Here is a 23,468-nt window from a genome sequence, read left to right on the forward strand (position 1 = left end):
TAGGGCAGCGTAAACCTGCCATTATACCGATGATCTATCTTCAGGATAAGTAATCAGAATGCGATTGGTGGAAGTCCGACTCCCAGGACTGTGACGGAGTTCCGATTCCCGATCAGCTTTTTGAAGTGGCCGTGGAGCTTCAGTGAGCACCATGGCTTCCTCTCAGCTTAACAAGCATACTGCCATCCATTGGATAGTGGTTGTGCTTGGTATTGTAGCTCAGCCACCTTCACTTGAATGGAACTGAACTGCACCTAGGCCACGTGACCGATGAACATGACATCACTGGCTTAGGAAAAGGCCACAGTGCTCATGGAGTGCTACAGTCTTTTAAAACAGCTGTATAGGGGGTGCTGGGAGCCATATCCTCACCAATCAGATACTAATGACCTATCCTTTGTATTGGTCATCAATATGAAACACGTGGACAAACCCTTTAAAGAGGACCTTTCAACGGTCCTGACATTACCATATAAATACCTGCATATTGATGATATGTGATATTGCTTATGTTTTTTTCTGTTGACTGCTTCATTCCCCATCTCTGCCCCGTTATGGTTTCCCACCCTGTATTTAAATCCATACCATCGGTACAGGGAGGAGGAGTCGGCGGTGTTTCTCACAGGGTGTCTCCTTCTCCCCGGTTGTGAGCTGGCCAATTGCAGTGGAGAGCATCACAGCCAGGGAGAAGGTGAGCTTTGTTTTCTCTCTGGCTGTGTAGTGCTATGCTGCGAGAGGGAGATTCCCCCAGAGAAACACAGGAGTCTCCTACTCCCTGTACCGATGGTATGGATTAGAATACAGGGCGGGAAACCAGAACACAAAAAAAAAGAAGTGTTATCGCATCTCATCAATATTCCCTACACTGCCAGGTATTTATATGGTAATGTCAGGACCGGTGAAAGGTTCTCTTTAAGATAGAAAGTTCTGCATTAAAAACTTAGAAAGTGATTTTATGATCTGTCCTATACTCCCAGTTTAGCATTTAATTGAAAGACTCCAGTTCTCTTGATTGGTAAGAGGCTCTTTGAGACTGCTAAGGATCAGAAATAAATCACTAATAAAGTATTACCTTTCCGGTATACCTACCAGATGCCTCATACCTCCTGCAGTGTGATCACATTCTCCTCTGTAGTGTGGCACATTCTACACACTCCCCACCTTGTGTGAGATTCTTCTCCCCTTCTCTGAGGCCGCCCTCTCACCAAAGTCAGCTGTAATGTCTCTTCAGTCCCCTCTTTCTCTCTACTGCCAATGAGATAGTTCTTCTCAGTTACTGAAGCCTACTGTGTGACATCTGTGAGATGATGCAGCTGTCGAATCAATGACTAGAAATAACTAGAACCTGTGAGGAGCTTCTAGTGAACCTGACTACAAAGAGACCGTCAGGATCTACTCATTCACCAAATCACGTTGTTCACCAGCAGCAAATATCCCCAGCAGTGAAACAGCACTAACAAGAAATTACATTAGAGTCAAAACTTACATCCAACTTGTCCAAAGGTGAACTTGCTCTTCAAGGTTTCTTTCACATCTTCATTTGGTAAATCTGGTAGTCTATCGAAGTTACTAGCTGGACAACGCCAAATTCCCATTCATTATAATGCGATACAGAAGTATTTATTTGGCAGAAACCCAGCATTTATGCCAGATTCCTGGATTCTTAATCAATATAAGGGGATAGCTGGATCTGGTTATGACAGATATGTTAACTCTGGTAGCCTGCTCCTCTGCCAGATCAATCAAGCGTATATATTTATTTCCTTAATTTTACTTATTTCGGTACTAATTTAATAATTGTCTACTGTTCCATGTGTATTGTTCCATGCTGCATGCAAATAAGACATAGGGAAAAATCATCTGGTTGTATGTTACTATACGTGCATTTAAAAGCATTATAGATAACCTGGCTTTGAATTTTAACTCTCTTTCAGAATGGTGCTATGAAATCCAGAAATCCGAAACCTGCAAAGGTAAAAGTCTATGATGAATGATGTGGGTGCCAGGCCAAGGTCATAAACAAAGTATAACATCAACTAGCCTAGTATCTAAGAAATAAAAGTTAATATTAAAGCCAACATTGTAATAGTTGTGATTCATCTCTCTAATGTAATCTTCTTTAATCATATCCAAATACATGTAAGGCTATCCTGTATATGAAGTTGATATCATATATCCAAAAAGGATATTTTAACCTTAGAACCTTACAGTTTAGTATATAACCATCATGGCACCTGAAGTTTAAGACCACCACAAATGTTTGCTAAAATGTTAGCAAATTTTTTCGCTGCAGTATTTGAATTAAAGCCATGTGTGATAAAGTGAGAGAACATATAAAGAGCAGATATCACCTCCATCCATCTCTTTTTCATAATTCACTGGCTTTGGCTTTGAAAACTGCATCTAAAAATCTGAACATGTAATAAACCAACCCTTAATGTGTTTCATACCATTATGCAGCAAACTTTAGTTTGCTATATCTTTAATTAAGTCTTTAATGAAGCAGGACTTCAGTATGCAGTAATTTATTTTGAAAGACATAACTTTTGGATTATCCTATAGTTGTATAAATGCTTGTTTTTACAGGATAAGTTGTATTTTTAATTGTACAATTTTGGGACTATATTGTATTTCATTACTTTATTTTTAGGAGGGTTGGGAAAACCGCAATTCCACCATAGTTTTTTGAGTTTTGTATTTACAGCCATCACATGTGATACAATTGACATAACTTTATTCTGCATATCAATCGGACAAAAGTGTCTTTTTTTACTTGAGGATTAATTTTGTTTAACTTTTTTTTTTTACAGCCGTCACACATCCATTTTAAGAACAGTAGTCTATGGGGTTATTCACATGGAAGTTTTTTGGGTGGCCAGTGAATAAGGGACATCAGAAAACGAAACATGTTTTATCATGTCCGTTTTCACTGAACAACAGCCCCCATACAATTGAATGGGACTGTTTTTAGCATCCGTTTATCAGAAAGACCTCAGTGAAAAAACATCAGTGCAAGTAGCCTTGATTTTTTTTTACATTTTTTTATCCCACTATGGGGCTACCATTACCATGTGATCATTCGATTGCTTGTATAATACACTGCAATATTTCTGCATTGTGGTGCATACAGCCTAATAGGCACACCCCTATGTGCCCCCATCTACTATAAAAGCCCATTGGCACCCTAAACACTCACAATATGCGGCAAACATTGACCACAGCCTCTAAGGGATTAAAGGGATTATCCATGTGAACAAGTCGCATAAGGACAAACCAGGACACTCACATGTTAAATATAATGCAGATCCACAGATTGATCAAACAGATCAATAATGAATAAAATGTATTCTGCTATTTCTTATCCTCATAAAAAGTGTTGATTCATCTTCGCAGACAAGGTTAGCTATATGTTTCAACCCATTGTAATGGTCTTAGTCATGTCTTAAAATAACATTAACCAGTGGCGTGCCTAGGATATTTGGCACCCGGGGCAGGTCCTTTCTCTGGCACCCCCGCAATACTTAAAAAAAATTGTACCCCCTCACAGTAGTATTGCCCTCATTGTACATCCTTCACAGTAGTTTTGTACAAATGTGTGCCCCCTCACAGTAGTTATGCCCACATTGTGTTCTCTCACAGTAGTTATGCCCACATTGTGCCCCCCTCACAGTAGGTATGCCCTCTCTGTGCCCCTTTAACAGTTGTAATTCCCTCTTTGTGCCCCCTTCACAGTAATAATCCCCATTGTGTCCCCTTCACAGTAATAAACCCCATTGTGCCTCCTTCATAGTAATAACCCCGATTGTGCCCCCTTCATAGTAATAATCCCCATTGTGTCCCCTTCATAGTAATAATCCCCACTGTGCCCCCTTTATAGCAATAATGCCCATTGTGCACCCTTAATAGTAGTCCACTGTGCTAATCTGTGCCCCCTCCATAGTAGAAATCCCCATTGTTCCCCCTTCACAGTAATAATGCCCACTGTGCCCCTTCACTGTAGTAATGCCCTCTGGCTCTCTGCCCCCTCCATAGTAGAAATGCCCATTGTGCCCCCTTCACATTAGTAATGCCCTGTGTGCCTCCTCCATAGAAGTAATGCCGTCTGTGCCCCCTCCATAGTTATAAAGTCCTCTGTGCCCCCTCCATAGTAATAAAGTCCTCTGTGCCCCCTCCATACTAATAAAGACCTCTGTGCTCCCTCCATAGTAATAAAGTCCTCTGTGCCCCCTCCATACTAATAAAGACCTCTGTGCTCCCTCCATAGTATTAAAGTCCTCTGTGCCCCCTCCATGCTAATAAAGTCCTCTGTGCCCCCTCCATAGTAATAAAGTCCTCTGTGTCCCCTCCATAGTATTAAAGTCCTCTGTGCCCCCTCCATGCTAATAAAGTCCTCTGTGCCCCCTCCATAGTAATAAAGTCCTCTGTGTCCCCTCCATAGTAATAAAGTCCTCTGTGCCCCCTCCATGCTAATAAAGTCCTCTGTGCTCCCTCAACAAAAAACAACAACACAGTACCTACTCACCTTGTCCCTCTCCTGAAGCTCACATTCCTCTCTTCCCTGCAGGCACAGATCGCTCTGCAGCACTGTGTGGGCGGAGCTTATGCAGATTTCAGGACTGCAGGCTCCGCCCACACAGGCCGGCAGCTCAATCTGTGCCTGCAGGCTGAATGGTGGAGCAGGGAGAAGTCTTCCTGCTTCATCATTCAGAGCGCCGTCGACCTGAAGGAGGACTGGAGCGCTGGGAGCTGAGCGGTAAGTGACAGGACACAGCTTCCAGTAATAATGCACTCTGTGCCACCTTCACAGTAATAATGCCCTCTGTGCCCCTTCACTGTAGTAATGCCCTCTGGCTCTCTGCCCCCTCCATAGTAGAAATGCCCATTGTGCCCCCTTCACATTAGTAATGCCCTGTGTGCCTCCTCCATAGAAGTAATGCCGTCTGTGCCCCCTCCATAGTTATAAAGTCCTCTGTGCCCCCTCCATAGTAATAAAGTCCTCTGTGCCCCCTCCATACTAATAAAGACCTCTGTGCTCCCTCCATAGTAATAAAGTCCTCTGTGCCCCCTCCATACTAATAAAGACCTCTGTGCTCCCTCCATAGTATTAAAGTCCTCTGTGCCCCCTCCATGCTAATAAAGTCCTCTGTGCCCCCTCCATAGTAATAAAGTCCTCTGTGTCCCCTCCATAGTATTAAAGTCCTCTGTGCCCCCTCCATGCTAATAAAGTCCTCTGTGCCCCCTCCATAGTAATAAAGTCCTCTGTGTCCCCTCCATAGTAATAAAGTCCTCTGTGCCCCCTCCATGCTAATAAAGTCCTCTGTGCTCCCTCAACAAAAAACAACAACACAGTACCTACTCACCTTGTCCCTCTCCTGAAGCTCACATTCCTCTCTTCCCTGCAGGCACAGATCGCTCTGCAGCACTGTGTGGGCGGAGCTTATGCAGATTTCAGGACTGCAGGCTCCGCCCACACAGGCCGGCAGCTCAATCTGTGCCTGCAGGCTGAATGGTGGAGCAGGGAGAAGTCTTCCTGCTTCATCATTCAGAGCGCCGTCGACCTGAAGGAGGACTGGAGCGCTGGGAGCTGAGCGGTAAGTGACAGGACACAGCTTCCAGTGCTCCAGCAATGAGCGCTTCCATCTCTATTGATGGAAGCGCTCATTGCTTCTGGCACCCCCCTGAGAGCCGGCACCCGGGGCAGACCGCCCCCCACGCCCCCCCCCCCCCCCAGTGCGCCTCTGACATCAACAATCATCTTCTTTAAAATGGCCTTTGCTGCCAGTTTAAACTGCATAATCAACACGTGCTAGATTCATGTATAAAATACAGAATTAAAGGGGTATTCCAGTTGTTTGATATTATCCCCTATCAACAGGATGGGGGATAACTATTAGATCTGTGGGGTCCTACCACTGGGACACCCACTGATCATGAGATCGGGGACCCTGTACTCTCTGCACTCCCCTATGGGAGTTCCGTTGATAGCCGAGTACAGTGCTTGGTCATCTCTGGAATTCCCATAAAAATGAATGGAGCAGCCACACACACGCCCAATCATTCAGGGGGTTCGGGGTCCCCGTTCTAGTGATCAGTGGAGGTCCCAGCGGTTATTCCAGAACCTGTGGGCAGGCGATAACTTCAAACAACTGGAATATCCTTTTATGGTGGGAGAGAGGCATATTGAAAACTAAAAAAGGCCACAAATATCAACCATATTAAAGTGCTCCATCGGCGCAGGCGCAGTGGAGATGTCTGAGCAGGGAAGCGGTCGGACATTCACTGCGCATGCGCCGAATACAGCCGCGCACGTATGATGCATTCTGAAGCAGATGGGCGGGCTGGAGGGAGGCGCTGGGCGGCGGCATCTTGAGAAGGTGGACCGATCCTCTAGGTGCTAATGACGCCCCCATAGCACCTAGAGGGTCATTTACATATCAATATAAGTTCTTTTTTTAGGTAAACGGCTGCCCCAAAAGCTATTATAGCAGGATAGTTTGGCAGAGCAGACACTAGCGGATCGCTAGTGTCTGACACCTAATTATGTGAAATCAAAGTGGTAGAAACCCTTTAAAGCACCAGAAACGCTGTGGTTCTAAAACTTTATTATCCCCTGTGGAAGCAAAACGCGCGTCCGGGTCAGAACCACACTGGTAGGTATTACTTATCTCACTATGTACTCCTTGATGAACTCTGTATGTGACGTACCGCACTAGGCACTTTATTGTTATACATTTATTGCAGAAATTGGACTTTCCCCTTGTATGTACTTAGGTTTATTTATGTGATAAGGCTGCACTCTGCAGTTTTAGGTATTGTCCTGATTCTTTTCTTATGATGTTAAGGGCTTACTCAAATTGCAGTCCGCACTGCACGGGCACTGTCCATGGGGCAGCCACATAGGCATTGCAGACCCATTCACTTGAATGGGTCCACGATCCGTACGTTCCACAAAAAGATAGAGCAAGTTCTATCTTTTTGCGGTGCGGAGGCCCGGAATGGAACCCCAGAAAGCACTCCGTAGTGCTTCCGTAGTGTTCCGTTCTGCACCGTTCCACATCTTCGGATTTGCGGACCCATTGAAGTGAATCGGTCCGCATCCGTGATGTGGAATGCACACGGAACGGCGCCTGTGTATTGCGGATCCGCAAATGCGGTCCGCAATGCGGCAACGGGCAGCACACGTTCGTGTGAATGGGCCCTAAGATAAGTACTATTTATCAAGGGGTCGGGTTCGTTTGTATGTGACATATCAATTGTGGTTCTTCTTTCTTTCCTGTATATGCATGCCGCAGCTACAGTTTATTTTATTTTATCTAATATGTGATGAATACATTTATTTATTTAGATCATTTATATGCAGTGTCTGAAAAGTGCATCATGATCATGAGTCATTTTGGATTATGACTCTAAATACCCGTTCTCCAGCAGGTCTCAACTATCGTAAAGGTTTAACGTTCCATTATTAATATTATTTCCCAGTATGTTGGTGCATGTGGTCAGTGTAATAATATGGTTCATATTTGTGGCCTTTTTTTAGCTTTCATTATGCCTCTCTCTCGTCTTAATTCTGTACTATGTTCTACACATAGTAATGGCTCATGCACAGAAATAATTCTGTGTCCATTCCATTTTATTTTGCGGCCCATATGCGGAACCATTCACTTCAGTGAGGCCGCATTACGGACAAGTATAGGAGCCGGCCATAAAAATGTCGAATGCATACGGCCGATATCCATGTTTTGCGAATCTGCAATTTGCAGACCGCAAAACATCCATGAGCCCTAAGGCAATCCTGTTATACCTCACTTTTTTCGTGGGAAGCCCATGCTGTGGACCGCATATTGCAGTCCGCAGTGCACGGGCACTGTTCGTGGGGCAGCCCCATGGGGATCGTGGACCCATTCACTTGAATGGGTCCGCGATCCTTCCGTTCTGCAAAAAGATGGAGCATGGAACGGAACCCCGGGAAGCACTTTGTATTGCTTCCGTAGTGTTCCGTTCCGCATCTCCGGATTTGCGGACCCATTGAAGTGAATGGGTCCTCATCCGTGATGCGGAATGCACATGGAACGGTGCCCGTGTATTGCGGATCCGCAAATGCGGTCCGCAATTCGGCAATGGGGAGCACACATTCGTGTGAACGAGCCCTAATGCTGCTAAAACGATGTGTTTTTTTTTGGTGTCTCGGTGCTGTGTTAGGCTACTTTCACACTAGCGTTCGTCGGTCCGCTCGTGAGCTCCGTTTGAAGGAGCTCACGAGCGGACCCGAACGCAGCCGTCCAGCCCTGATGCAGTCTGAATGGAGCGGATCCGCTCAGACTGCATCAGTCTGGCGGCGTTCAGCCTCCGCTCCGCTCGCCTCCGCACGGACAGGCGGACAGCTGAACGCTGCTTGCAGCGTTCGGGTGTCCGCCTGGCCGTGCGGAGGCGTGCGGATCCGTTCAGACTTACAATGTAAGTCAATGGGAACGGATCCGCTTGAAGATGTCACCATATGGCTCAATCTTCAAGCGGATCCGTCCCCCATTGACTTTACATTGAAAGTCTGAACGGATCCGCGCAGGCTACTTGCGCACTTGCGAATTTTTTTAAAGTTATTAATGCAGACGGATCCGTACTGAACGGAGCCTCCGTCTGCATTAATATGAGCGGATCCGTTCAGAACGGATCCGCCCGAACGCTAGTGTGAAAGTAGCCTACCTGTGCAATCATATGCTCTCTTAGGCCTCATGCACACAACAGTGTTTTTTCACTGTCAGTGATTTTGCTTCAGTGGTCCGTGTCCGATTTTGCTTCAGTTATGTTTCCTTGTGTCTTCCTTTTTTTTTTGTCTAACAGGGGGAAAAAAGGAAGGTTAATGAAAAGTGTAATTTTATTGCACCAAGGTCTTGTAGAAAAAAACGGACACGGACGACATACCAGTTGTGCATCCGTTTTTTTTGACGGACCCATTGACTTGAATGGGTCTGTCCTCCATTTTCCACTGACAAGAATAGGACAGGTTATATTTATTTGACGGACTGGAATCACGGATCACGGACGCGGAGAAAAAACGGAGGACTATCAGTTTTTTTCACAGCTCCATAGAAATGAATGGGACCTCCGCTAAACTATGAAAAATGACGGAACGGACGCGGATGCACACAACGGTCGTGTGCATGAGGCCTAACTCTGTGCAGTAAAGTGGATGTTTTTTAAAATAATTATAATTTTAGATTGGTGGAATTAATATAATTTTGTATCTCTTATCACCAGGGCCGAAGGAATGGAAGGATGTATCTGCAAATTGTGGACAAAAAAAGCAGTCTCCAATTAATGTTATTACACATGATGCTAAGTTTGATTCAAAACTGGAACCCTTCAAATTCGAAGGATATGATCAGGGAAAGACCTTAACATTAAAAAACAATGGCCATTCAGGTAAGTTTAGTCCAAAAGACAAAAATCATTCCCTATGCATTCTTTTCATTTGCCGCATAGTGGATTAACTCTTCACAAGATGCATCACATGCAAATTATGGATTAAACAGTAAGGCTACATGCACACGACGTATGTGTTTTGCGGTCCGCAAATTGCGAATCCGCAAAAAAAACGGATGATGTTCCGCATGGCATCCGTTTTTTTTTTTGCGAATCCGTTTTTTGTTGCGGATCCATTGTAATAATGCCTATCCTTGTCCGCAAACTAGAAAAAAATAGGACATGCACTATTTTTTTGCGGAGCAACGGAATGGACATGCTGATGCAGACAGCACACAGTGTGCTGTCCGCGTTTTATGTGGACCCATTGAAATAAATGGGTCCGCATCCTATCCGCAAAAAAACGGATCGGACACGGAAACAAAATACGGTCGTGTGCATGAGGCCTAAAGTGAAAGTTTGAGCTTTTGTATCTGTATCAGCAATTAAATCTTCTGGTCAGTGTAAATCTGGTTATATGCATTAGATGTATTTCTGCCGAACCTGCGAATCACTTTGAAAGGCTACATGCACACAAACTTATTTTGTTTCCGTGTCCATTCAGTTTTTTTGCGGATAGGATGCAGACCCATTCATTTCAATGGGTCCACAAATAATGCGGACAGCACACCGTGTGCAATCCGCATCAGTATGTCCGTTCCGTAGCCCCGGCAAAAAAATAGAACATGTCCTATTCTTGTCCGTTTTAGGCATTGTTAGCATGGATCCACAAAAAAACGGATGGCATACGGATGTCATCAGTTTTTTTTTTGCGGACCGCAAAACACATACGGTCGTGTGCATGTAGCCTTATCATGGAAATTCGGTAAGCTGCCTCCAAAAGATCTGGCAGCTGTTTTCTTTCTGAATTTAAATTATGATGTATTAGGCTACATGCACACCACTATGTGTTTTGCGATCCGCAAAAAAAACGGATGACGTCCTTATGCCATCCTTTATTTTTTTTTTTTGTGGGTCCATTCTAACAATGCCTAAAATGGACAAGAATAGGACATGTTCTATTTTTTTTTGCAGGGCTACGGAACGGACATACTGATGCAGATAGCACACGTTGTGCTGTCCGCATATTTTGCGGACCCATTGAAATGAATGGGTCCGCATCCTATCTGCAAAAAAACGGAACGGACTTTTACACTTTGTTTTCCACTGTACAGAATTGTATCCCTTTAGGCTACATGCAGATGACCGTTGTTTTGGTCCGCATCTGAGCCGCAGTTTTTGCGGCTTGGATGCGGACCCATTCACTTCAATGGGGCCGCAAAAGATGCGGATAGCACACGGGGCCGTTGCTGCGTTCCGTGGTCCGCCCAAAAAATATAGGCAGTTATATTATTCGCTGTCCGTGCCGTTCCGCAGACCACAAAACACACAACCGTCATGTGCATGTAGCCTTAAACTGATCCAGCAAGTTAATTTCTGCCACCCTATGCAAGCAGCAAAGAATACAGGGAGAAAAGCAGACCTGTGTGATATATAGATTAATATGATTTGGAGAATGATTTCTGAGTAAAATCCTGGCAGAATTCCGTGGCAAGACATAAAAGGGAAGACTTATCAAATTGGTGTAAAGTAGAACTGGCTTAGTTGCCCATAGCGACCAATAAGATTCCACTTTTCATTTTTTACAGCTCCTTTGGACAATGAAAGGTGGGATCTGATTGGTTGCTATGGGCAACTAAGCCAGTTCTACTTTACACCAGTTTGATAAATGACCCCATAGCATCCTGATTATCTTGCCCAAACATAGTGATTGACAGCTTTAGGCCTCCTGCACACGAACGTATGCGCCCCGTTGCCGTATTGCGGATCCGCAATACACGGGCGCTGTCCTGTGGCCATTCTGCATCACGGATGCGGACCCATTCACTTCAATGGGTCCGCAAATCCGGCGATGCTGAGTGGTGCGGAACGGAAGCATGGAATGTAACCCTACAGGAGCACTGCGGAGTGCTTCCGTGGGGTTTCGTCCCGTACTTCCGTTCTGCAAAAAGATAGAAAATGTCCTATCTTTTTGCGGAAAGGGCAGATCGTGGACCCATTAAAGTGAATGGGTCCGCGATCCGCTGCAGCTGCCCCACGGACAGTGTTCGTGCATTGCGGTCCGCATTTTGCGGCCCGCAGCACGGCCACGGGGCGCACGCATTCCTGTGCAGGAGGCCTTATGTGTAGACACACTGATACAGGGAGAAATTTCAATCAGTGTGGACAGGGTAGTCAGGACTCTCACTGTCTCTTCTAGTCTTGTCAGGGTTTACTCTACTTTTTACTTAGATATCCTGTTTCAATTCATGTAAACCTATATATCCTATCCTATATCACAGAGCTCAGCTTCTTGTCCTCTGTCTAAGGCTACATGCACATGACCGTATGTGTTTTGCGGTCCGCAAATTGCGGATCCTCACGTATGCCATCGGTTTTCTTTTTGCAGATCCATTGTAACAATGCCTAAAACTGACAAAATTAGGACATGTTCTATTTTTTGGGCGGGGCTACAGAACGGACATATTGAAATGAATGGGTCCGCATCCTATCTGCAAAAAAAACTGAACGGACGCGGAAACAAACAATGTTCGTGTGCATGTATACGGTTTTTAGATAGGGCAGTAGAAATCACCTGGCATGGTTCCAGTAAAGGGGTTGTGTCACTTCAGCAAATGTCATTTATTATGTACAGGATGTTAATATTGCTTCCTTTGCTGGCTCCATTCATTTATCTATCACATTATACACTACTCGTTTCCATGGTTACGACCACCATGTAATCCAGCCGTAGTGGTCCTGCTTGCACACTATAGGGAAAAGCACCAGCCTATGTGAGCTCTCACAGTCCCGGCCACAAGAGAGGCCAGTGCTTTTTCATAGAGTATACAAGCACGACCACCACTGTTGGATTGCAGAGTGGTCATAACCATGGAAACGAGCAGTGTATAATGTGACGGAAAAATGAATCCAGACAGCAAAAGAGGCAATATGGACAATAATAATATATTAGTAAGTGGCTTGTATTAACTTTCTCTACATGATAAATGCCACTTGAAGAGGTGAGACAGCCCCTTTAAGTACAAGTTTGGACATTGATTTTTAAACCATACCTATTTAGCTAAATCTATATCATTACTAGTTGGCAGTATACGGGCAGTAAGACTTTTACACTTTGTTTTCCACTGTGCAGATTTGTATTCCTTTAGTAGTGAATCCCCATTGTTAATAAATATAAAAAAGCAATACTTAACTAGTCCCGTTCCTCTGATGAACGGAGAACATCATGCTCTCCCCAGCTGCAAGCATGATGCAGTGTCATCCAGCTTCTCAGCTTAGCAGGAGAGCGCACAGGCCGGGGATGATCCCTGGCTTGTGCTCTCTCCTAATCAGCCCAGCAGTTACAATGATGTCACTGTTTCATGCTTGTTCCTAAGGAGAACACTACTCCAAATGCGTGGTAGCGTGCTTAGGGACCGGTTCACTCTACTTTGTGTGTCTTGATAGCTTTTTCATCGGCAAGAAAAAAGTTTCATTCTGTGTGCAAATTAGCGGTCATATGCCCCTAGGATTCACCAGGATTGCTCTGGGTCTCACTTGGAAAGCCTGCTCAACACCTCCCTTTTGATCGATTGACACTGAAAGTCTTGTTGAATGTCTCTCACATCCCAAAAAGCATACCGCACATACATCAGGCACGAACGGTGCATGCACAGGATTTTAAACAGGATACAAGTGACATCCTATGAATCTGATGGTCACACAATCAAGGGGTTTCATGGGGTGGGGTTACCAAGCCAGACTTGGATCATTTCCCGAGATTGAAACCATGCTAATGACACTTGCCACCTAATATGTATACAGAATAAGGCCTCTTTTACACAACCGTTTTTTTTTTTTCCGTTTACAGGCCGTTTTTTGCATTCCGTAAACGGTCCGTATATGGAACCATTCATTTCAATGGTTCCGCAAAAAAATACGGAATGTACTCCGTATGCATTCTGTTTCCGCATTTCCGTTTTTCCGTTCCGTTGAAAGATAGAACATGTCCTATTATTGCCCGCAAATCACGTTCCGTGGCTCCATTCAACTCAATGGGTCCGCAAAAAAAACGGAACACATATGGAAATGCATCCGTATGTCTTCCGTATCCGTTCCGTTTTTCTGAACCATCTATTGAAAATGTTATGCCCAGCCCAATTTTTTCTATGTAATTACTATATACTGTACATGGCATACGGAAAAACGGAACGGAAAAACGGAAAGGAAACGGAAACACAATGGAACTCAAAAACGGAACAACGGATCCGTGAAAAACGGACCGCAAAAAACAATAAAAGCCATACGTTCATGTGAACTAGGCCTAAAGAAGAGGCTATGAAGTGAACACAAGGGTATGTGTGAACATGTTGCTAAGTGCTGTACCATACATTGGGAGAGAGTGATAGCTATTTCCTATTTTAATTTTTTACGTTGATTGTGCATAATGTTTTCTTATGCAAGACTAAACTGGGCTGTAGATGTGTACATTATGGGGGAGTCTGTCTAATCTCTAGATTGTATGTACCGTGTATACTATACACTTTTAGTATAGAATGAAACTATACTATGATTTTAATTGTTCACTGTATGCATTCAAATGGTAACGTGGTCCTAATATTTTGTTCTTAGCTCAACTAGGACTAGATAGTGCAATGAAAATTTCTGGAGGAGGCCTTTCTGGTACATATACTGCTACACAGCTCCATTTTCATTGGGGCAGCAAAGACAAGCCTGGATCAGAACACACTCTAAATGGAAAACAATATCCAATAGAGGTAAAACGTCAATATAAAAGATGAAATATCTGTAGAAAAAGATTAAGGGGGCAGAGCAGTGGCATGCATGGAAAAGAGGGGGCCCCATGACTAAGGGCAAACTGGGCGGCCACCTAGATGTCTCCAATTGCCACTCTGTGTTATATCCTCCACTGTATTCTTCATTATTCTGCACAGGTTCTCCCACCGAATAGTAAAGGGAATAGGTCCAACCAGGACTAGACCCTCTCCCTTAGAGCCCTTTTGCAGCTGTATTGCCTGTTTCTACATTATATATATATATACATCATAATGCAATGTAAATAGTTGTTACCAGTATTTTGCACATGTGCTCCCTTGTCTATATATCACCCTCTTGTCTGCCTTCTCTTGGGAACTGGTATTTTAACCTGTCCTTTTATAGGTAAGCATAGCCTCTTTCTTTCATTGATATCCAATTATATATCTGTCTAACACAGCTTCATATAGTACATCAGCAAGCAGCACGGTCAGATCCCAGTGGAGGGAGCACGGCAACTGGAGGTCTTGCAGTTCTTGGATTTTTCTTTACAGTAAGTGAATATAATTATTATACCATACTTCCTGATTTTAGATGTGTAAAGCTATGACGATACAAGGAGAATATACATGACCGCTGCAGCCAAACACTGTCCTCGGCGGTCTACAGCTGAGGACAGTTATTGGCTTCAGCTGTGAGGTCCCGAGTCCAGACATGTCACTGTGCATGTCACAGTAGTTGGTATATAGATATGTATGTGTGTATGTGTATAATATACATGGCCATATATGGCCCGCTCACGGACCGTATGTCTCGGAGGCCATACGGTCATGTGCATGAGCCCTTAGATGTAAGTATATGGATGTGTTCTCCAGGGACAGCACACGGATTCATTGACTATAATGTGTTTGTTGACACATCAGTGGTTTTCCACTAACTGTGGATCAGTAGAAAAATGATGGAAGCATTCACTATTTAGGTCTGTGATAAAGACCAAGCATGCCCATTGAAGTCTATGGGTCTGTGAAAGCCACTGACAGAACACAGATGGCATCAGTATTCTGTCAGTGGTTTTCACTAACCATTGGTAGGAGATTCTATAGAAATCAATTTTTCAGCTTAGTAGTGCAAGTGGAATACTGTTGAAAAAACGGACACATGGACCCTTCATAGATGAAACACTAGTCATCTTCTCACGGACCGGGACATATAAATAAGGCCATAGGCCTCTTGGACATTAACTTTTTTTTCCCATTTCCATTCCGTTTTTGTGGATTCTGTTTGCGGTCCGTATACGGAACCATTCATTTCAATGGTTACGCAAAAAAAATAAAAAATTGAATGTACTCCGCATGCAGTCCGTTTCTGTATTTCAGTATTCCCGTTCCGCTGAAAGATAGAACTTGTTATTGCCCACAAATAACAATCCATGGCTCTATTCAAGTCAATGGGTCCGCAAAAGATATGGAATGCATACGGAACACACCCGTGTGTCATCCGTTTTTTGCGGATCCATGCCCACTTTGCCCATGTGTATACTGTTAAAATACATTACTATACATTACATTAATGATAAAAAATGTTATGTTTCCATTTTCGATCCGCAAACAACGGATCGCATATGGAAACCATACAGAGATTTTTTTGCGGAACTACGGAACAGAAACGGAAACAAAAAACTGAACAACGGATCCGTGACAAACGGACCGCAAAATAATGAAAAAGCCATACAGTCGTGTGCAAGAGGCCTTAGGATGTGTTCACACTTGCATTGGATGCGCCGTAAGTAGGCTGTGTCATAGACAGCCCAACATGCAGTGCTATTCTTTTATCAAAGCAATGCCTAAAGCCTCATTCACACGTCAGTGTTTTGGTCAGTGATTGTGAACCAAAACCAGGAGTGGAGCCTCCACAGACATAAGGTAGAAGGGAAAGATCTGCTCCTGTTCTGTGTTTAGAGCCGCGCCTGGTTTTGGCTCACAATCACTGACCAAACACTGATGTGTGAATGAGGCATACTACTGGGGTATGTTGTTTACTGCATCTTGTTTCCTGTTTATGATGGAGACCATGTGAACAGAGCCTTATGTGGCAGAGATGCCTTTAGGTCCCAGCCAGGACCCGGGGGTGACTACCTCTGCACCCACTATACCTACGCTTCTGGTTATAGTAGTGAATTGAGTAGAGTGTTAGGGGAATGGAGCAATGTCCGTCTGCATTTGTTTGCTGCAATATAATACACATTCATTTGTTATTTGTCATTCCCTTTGCAGGAGGGTAAAGACAATGAACATTACAGCAACTTAATTGGGGGCCTCAGCAAGATCGTGAACTTAGGTATTGTAGAATTACCACTATACATACAGTATTTCTATCTTACTGCCTACTTATTTCAGTGAACATATGTTGAATAAAAAACAAGCTTAATGATTTCACTGTAGCATTGCATAAAAGAGGATAGACGTCTATTTCCCCTGTGCATAATCATTGCAAAAACGTCTAATCATTAGCTGCTTGGGTAATATCCTTTACTTTTACTTCTTGTCTTTTGCTATTCTTTCTCTCTCAGGAAGGATAGGTTGCTTTTTATTAGGATATGTACCATGCCCCATGCAAGCTGGTTGGTTCTGTTAAATCTACTTGCATGCATACTGATATGATAAATTTGAGGCTGAAGAAGCCATTTAGTTTTAATTAGAAATTGGAGAGCATATTCTGTGACCCCCTTAGGCCTCTTTCACATGAGCATGACGGATTAGGTCCGGATGCGTTCAGGGTACGTTCAGTGAAACTCATTTTGCAAGCAAGTTCAGTCAATTCTGTCTGCGATTGCATTTAGTTGTTCAGTTTTTCCCGTGCGGGTGCAATGCTTTTTGATGTGTTTTTTGATGCAGATGAAGGTTTACAAACAACATCTCTTAGCAACCATCAGTGAAAAACTTATTACATCCGCACTTGCTTCCGGATGCAATGCGTTTTTCACTGAAGCCCATGCACTTGTATGGGACCAGAGCTGCGTGAAAAACGCAGAATATAGAACATGCTGCGTTTTTCACACAACGCAGAACTGATGCATGAAAAAAAAACTCATGTACACAGACCCATTGAAATAAATGGGTCAGGATTCAGTGTGGTTGCTATGCGTTCACGTCACGCATTGCACCCGCACGGCGGAAAACTCACTTGTGTGAAGGCCTTAGAGTACGACCACACAGCACGGCCAGCTGTCTTTTATTGAACGAATGAAGACTACACTGAATAGCCGGTCTTCATTGTTAATGGCCACCCGACACCTTCCATTAACAATGGAGACTATACAGTGCAGTCTTCATTAGTTAAATAAAAGGTAGCTAAAACTATTGTCTTGCGGCACTTACTATCTCCTTTCCAGATGTGCTTTTCTTTACTTGCTGCTTGGTTTCCGTCTTGAATTTTTTTTGATTCCTTATGCAAATGAGGCAGTAAGGTGCCCAGAGGGGCGTTATTTTTGTTCAAAGGTACCCAGGAATGCCCAGGCCCGCCCTCGAGCAGAGCTTCTTCTCCTTCAGCAGAGGAAGAAACCGGCGCTGGGCTCGGCGCATGCCCAGTAAAACATTTGAGACTGATGCCCTCAGTTCTGAACACTGCCGGTGCCTCCGCTCTTCCGGTTCAACTGAGGGCATCAGCCTCAAATGTTTTACTTGGCATGCTCCGAGCCTAGTGACGGTTTCTTCCTCTGCTGGAAGAGAAGAAGCGGGCGAGATTTGTCAGCTACGCTGAAAGCAAGGCTGGGTGGGGTTATCAGCAGTCAGTTATATAGTGGGGGGGGGGGGCGGGCAATGGCACTGCTGGGGGCGTAGAGTGTGAGCCGAGGAGAGGCGTGCTTGGGCTCTGCTGGAGGGCGGGCCTGGGCACTCAATGGCGGCATTTCTGGGCACATTTGAGCAAAAATAACGTCTCTCTTTGCACCTTACTGGCTCATTTGCATAAGGAATAGTGGATTTTTTCAAGACAGAAACCAAGCAGCAAGGAAAGAAAAGCACATATGGAAAGGAGGTAGTAAGTGCTACAAGACAATAGTTTTAGTTTAATGGTGATGATTCTGGTGACAGATTTCCTTTAAGTGCAGTACTACATAACTAGTGCCACTGACTCCGGATTACTAAATTATAGATGGATACTCTCCCTTCAAACCGATGCAGGAATTCATTGTGAGGACTCATGAGCATGCACACATAATGAAGAGGATTTTAGGATGAGTCCTCTTAATATATTCCAGCACCAGTATGCAGACACACATCATTGGGACAGGGTGGAGATATAACTTAGTAATCGGAAATCAGGGGTAGCCGTACTAGTCATGTAGTACTCAATAGTGTTCGGGAGAGGTGACAGAATCCTGTTTAAATTACAAATATTTTTGCAGGTAAAGGTGCCTTCATATGTGTCACTGTGCTTTGCATAAGTAGGTAGGCATTAGTTTTACTTTGCACCTCTATGACGGTGTAGCTCCATTCATAGATGTCTAGAGCACCTCTTGTAAGCTGAGCACTCCCTACTTTGATTACATCAAAGTACCAAATTGGTCCAAATGGGAAAAAAAGCATAGAGAAGACGTACATGAGGTAAGCAATTGCATGAGCATACCTGTTAAAAATTACAGTAAATCTTTAAAGGTACAGGCAAGAGTTTTTGGAGCTTCCAAGTCAGGAAGTGGAGATCACATGAATATTGCAATTTTTTGTACCCCAGTGACAGATTTCATAAAATCTCACTCCATTTTTATAACAAAATGATACAACTTTTTGCATTTTAGATAGTACAACTACTATTTCTGATGTAAAGCTCAAAGACTTGATTCCAGCAGAAGAGGAACTGAAACTTTTTTACAGATATGAAGGCTCACTTACTACTCCTTTATGTAACGAGACTGTCACTTGGACAGTGTTTCCTGCACCAATTGAGCTTGGAAAAAGTCAGGTAAAATGTTTTACAATTTTCAGCAAATAATTTCCATAAAATTTGTACATAAATGTCAGTAATATTTAGATTCTACTATTTGCCAGATGTGTGCTGGTGTTAAAACTCTGAAGTTGGAACCATATTTTCTGTGAGTGCCTCCTGATCACTCCCTACTGGTCCATATGCTTCTCAACCTATGAGAGACCTGTTTTATTTCTGTATTCCTCTAGATCTGCTCACATACTTGCTAAACATACCTCCAAAGAATTTCAGCAAATCCGGTGCCAGCTGGCTTCTCCATATCGTCACCACAGATAAATGTCTCATATCCCTCTTTTGGAAACAACCTGCCCCTCCCTCAGTGATAGATCATGCATGCATTAAGGATATACATTCTATGGAACATCTAAGGGTACTTTCACACTAACGTTTTTGTTTTCCGGTATTGAGTTCCCTCACAGGATCTCAATACCGGAAAAAACTGATCAGTTTTATCTTAATGCATTCTGAATGGAGAGCAATCCGTTCAGTATGCATCAAGATGTCTTCAGTTCAGTCCCTTTTACGTTTTTTGGACTGAGAAAATACCGCAGCATGCTGCAGTTTTCTCCCCGGCCAAAAATACTGAACACTTGCCAGAATGCCGGATCCGGCATTAATTTACATTGAAGTGCATTAGTGCCGAATCCGGTATTACGTGTTCTGGCAAAACGGATCCAGATTTTCAGTCTGCGCATGCGCAGACCTTTAGAAGTGCCCCAAAAAATTTATACTGGATCAGTTTTTCCGGATGACACCGGAGAGACGGATCTGGTATTGCAATGCATTTGTCAGACGAATCCGCATCCGGATCCGTCTTGACAAATGCCATCAGTTTGCCTCCGGATTGCCCCCCACCTCACGTGAGCCATGTAACCCATGGTAGATATATCACCTCTGTGGCCAGTCATTGGCTGCAGGGGCCACGTGATCTGCATCAAACAAAGTTTACGCACAGAGACTGGAGAGAGGCAGCTGTTGCAAGGGGCCAAAGAAGTTGGAACCCAGCGGAGCGGCTTGGAAACGTAAGTATACGTCCCTCCACAAGATGAACAACCCAGTAATGCTTCTGTTGCCTATTTGCATCTTCTGGCACAGTTTTTGTTGTTGATTTTACTACAGACCTACACACACTATATATAGTTTTCTTTTTTAGTCTTTAATAAAAACAGAGAGGGTCATTTCTGAAGCTATTTCTGCCAGTATTGTGACATTAAAAAGTAGCAAATTATGGCATATGCCATATTTGCATCATAACGTGCAACTTTTTTAGCATCTCAACATTTTTCTAAAGTGGTGAAACAGGGGAGCCTTCCACAGCCAACTATATCTTATGCCAGAAACTGGTTATAGCTGGAATTATAGCCCAAGTCTACCGGATGCCAGAGTTGTGCCTAATTTATTAAGAGGCGTATCTTACTCCAGGGCACAGGAGATCAAGACTGGTGTATGGGAATGCCAGTCTTGATAAATGGCCCCCACAGTTCAAAAGAAAATCTGATACCTGTAGCTCAGGCAGTAACGTTGATCATTACCAATGAAAGGTGTCGTGTGGTTGAAAGAGCTTCATCTTAGATTGCAGGTTCCCCTGCCAGGAGGTCACTGTGGGTATCTCACTAGTGAGAGAAAGTTTTTCAAGAAGGAGAGACAAGGTATGGCAAGGGAAGCAAAAGGAGCAAGGGTGCACAGATTGGCTTGGGCCTGCCCATGGTGCACTGAATTGCTCATTTGCATTAAAAGTTCTCTTTCCCCATGAATGAAGCAACAGATCATTAAGTGAAAGGTATCATTACATTCAGCTGAGCTAGCCCTACATGGCACTCTGGGTTTAACAGTGAGTTTTCTGAACTGTATGTATGTACAAATAAATTGAACTTCAATTATTACATATGGATGATGATTTTTTTATATATATTTTTTTAAGTATACAATATCTACGTTAAGGTCAGGCTGTGAACATTTTCAAACCAACATGGATGAATCTATGATATTTGCAACTTCTAATCTATACCCATAGTAATACATATTCATTACATATTACATTTTGTGCATATAAATCTAATACCCCAACATAAATTTTATAGTGCACATAAGACAAGCTAATTTTTTTTTCTTTTTTTCTTCTTCTACAGATTGAGGCTTTCTATACAAACCTAAAGTACAGTGATGACAAACTCATGACAGACAATTTCAGGCCTATTCAAAAGCTGAATGAAAGAACTATCTATACTTCTGGCGTTGATGCGATCTTACCTTACAGTAGATATTTGCTGATCTCATTGCTTGTGTTTTATTTAACATCAGTATCCTAAAGGGGGTCAGCCTCCACCTTAAACTCATGTTGAGTTGGTACATAGTAATACTCTAAGGTTTTCCCACTGCATATACCATTTAGCTCCTTCCTCCCTTTGCCAAGGCTTAGTAAGAAGCACACATCTCAGGCACAAATTTATTAATAAGACGTCTCCAAATTCCACATTGTATTATAACCATGTATACAATCACAATGTAATTAATACAGGTTATGTAAAATAAACCTAAAACAATTAATATATAGTATATATGAGTGCATAGAATATATGAATATGTTGTAAGTTATTTTTTACATTTTAGACTAAGACTATAAACATAGTTAAAGGGGTTGTCTGATATTTTCATATTGATGGCCTATCCTTAGGACACAAATATCAGATCAGCCGTTTGTAGAGGCCATAGAGGTCCTTTTCATAGGCCAATGAGTGGCATTCATTGGTCACAAGGCCTATGCACCTATCTAAGTGAATGGGAGTGAGCTGCAATGCCAGGCACAACCATTATACAATGGATGGCACTGTGCTTGGTAAGCTGCGAGGAGGCCTCATCAAACATCGGATCAGCAAGGGTACCAGGAGTCGGACCACACTGATCTGATATTGATGACCCATCCTTAGGATAGGTCATCAATATCAAACACCTAGAAAACCCCTTTAATTATCCAATATACACTGGAATAAAATCCGTAGTTATAAAAATATGCAATGTTTTCTATTTTGAAGGGTATAAATATTAAACACATAAAATAAATCTCAGGTCGATATACCGTACTGTAGTTTTTTTCATACCTTAATAGTAATGATGCCAACTGTTACCTAGTATATGAATATTTACTTTGGACAACAAACTATTTGTCCCACTGAAGATTGTAAGCTCAGACGAGCGAAGAAACTGTGACTATATATAAATGATATGTATGCACTAAGGTCTGATACGTATAAAATGTGTTACTGTTCACTGGAATCATCTGCATCTTGTAACCACTTGTTCTGCATTTCTTTTACTAAATGTGCACTATTGCTCTAAAGGGACTTGCGTGTAAAATGAAATGCTGTCAGAACCTCATCTACTTGGTGCATTTATTATTCTTTTGTACTATGATCTTTAATGGAAAATGCTGATGTTATTATATACATAAATTATGGATTCTGTGAAAATTGCAATAAATAAAAACATCTTCGGGAAGAAATCAAAGTTGTATTGGGTGCTGTTCTTATGACGTCATTTCTATGTAAAATTAAGGATTGTCTTGAAATAGTAACTAAAAGCTCTTTAGATAGCTTTCCATTGGGCAAGATGTTCTTGCACAAATTTTTATAAGACCATCCATAGAAATCTATGGGCTCATACTACCGTAATACATACAATGCTGTATGAAGGCACCAAAGAGCTCTCACACAGAGTGCCTGTGTCTCCATAATGAGGCTTCATGCACACAGTCATGTCTATATTTCAGTCTGCAAACCACGGATACCTTCCATGTGCATCTCCCATTTTTTTACTCCCATCAATATGTCTATGTCTCATCCACAATGCAGGCCAAACAGGACATGTTCTGGACATGATTTGCGGAGCAGCCAAATGGATCTGCAAAGCATACGGATGCAGACCTCCCAAGTGTCCCTCTTTTTGACTCTAGTCCCTCTGTCCCTTTTTGCTACTTAAATATGCCTCTTTTTGATCTGAGGTATAGATTTGCATTGTTACATTTGCAATATTGACCCAGAAGTTGTTTGTCTGGTTCCTATCTGTATATTAGACCCCGTCTGGTTTATTATTTCATTATTTGATACAAATTTGATTACAAAATTTCTATATTCTGACTTTTGCTTTAAACTATTAAAGTGTAAAAATATGCAGGAAAAATGGACTTTCACAATGAACCATAAGTTTTCCCTCTT

General features: G+C 42.9%; 1 protein-coding gene across 1 annotated transcript in view; it reads left to right on the forward strand.

The window, feature by feature from the left end:
- CA4 (carbonic anhydrase 4) overlaps positions 1-21,566 on the forward strand; it is a 49,974-nt gene extending 28,408 nt beyond the window's left edge. The window contains exons 3-9 of the mRNA XM_044285614.1: positions 7,538-7,594; positions 9,256-9,420; positions 14,131-14,276; positions 14,735-14,827; positions 16,548-16,611; positions 19,070-19,233; positions 21,387-21,566. Coding sequence (XP_044141549.1) covers positions 7,538-7,594; positions 9,256-9,420; positions 14,131-14,276; positions 14,735-14,827; positions 16,548-16,611; positions 19,070-19,233; positions 21,387-21,566 — 869 coding nt within the window. The remainder of the gene's footprint in view (positions 1-7,537; positions 7,595-9,255; positions 9,421-14,130; positions 14,277-14,734; positions 14,828-16,547; positions 16,612-19,069; positions 19,234-21,386) is intronic.
- The last annotated feature ends 1,902 nt before the right edge of the window (positions 21,567-23,468 follow it).

The sequence above is a fragment of the Bufo gargarizans genome, chromosome 3 (assembly GCF_014858855.1).
Source record: "Bufo gargarizans isolate SCDJY-AF-19 chromosome 3, ASM1485885v1, whole genome shotgun sequence".
In the NCBI taxonomy this organism is placed as follows: Eukaryota; Metazoa; Chordata; class Amphibia; order Anura; family Bufonidae; genus Bufo; species Bufo gargarizans.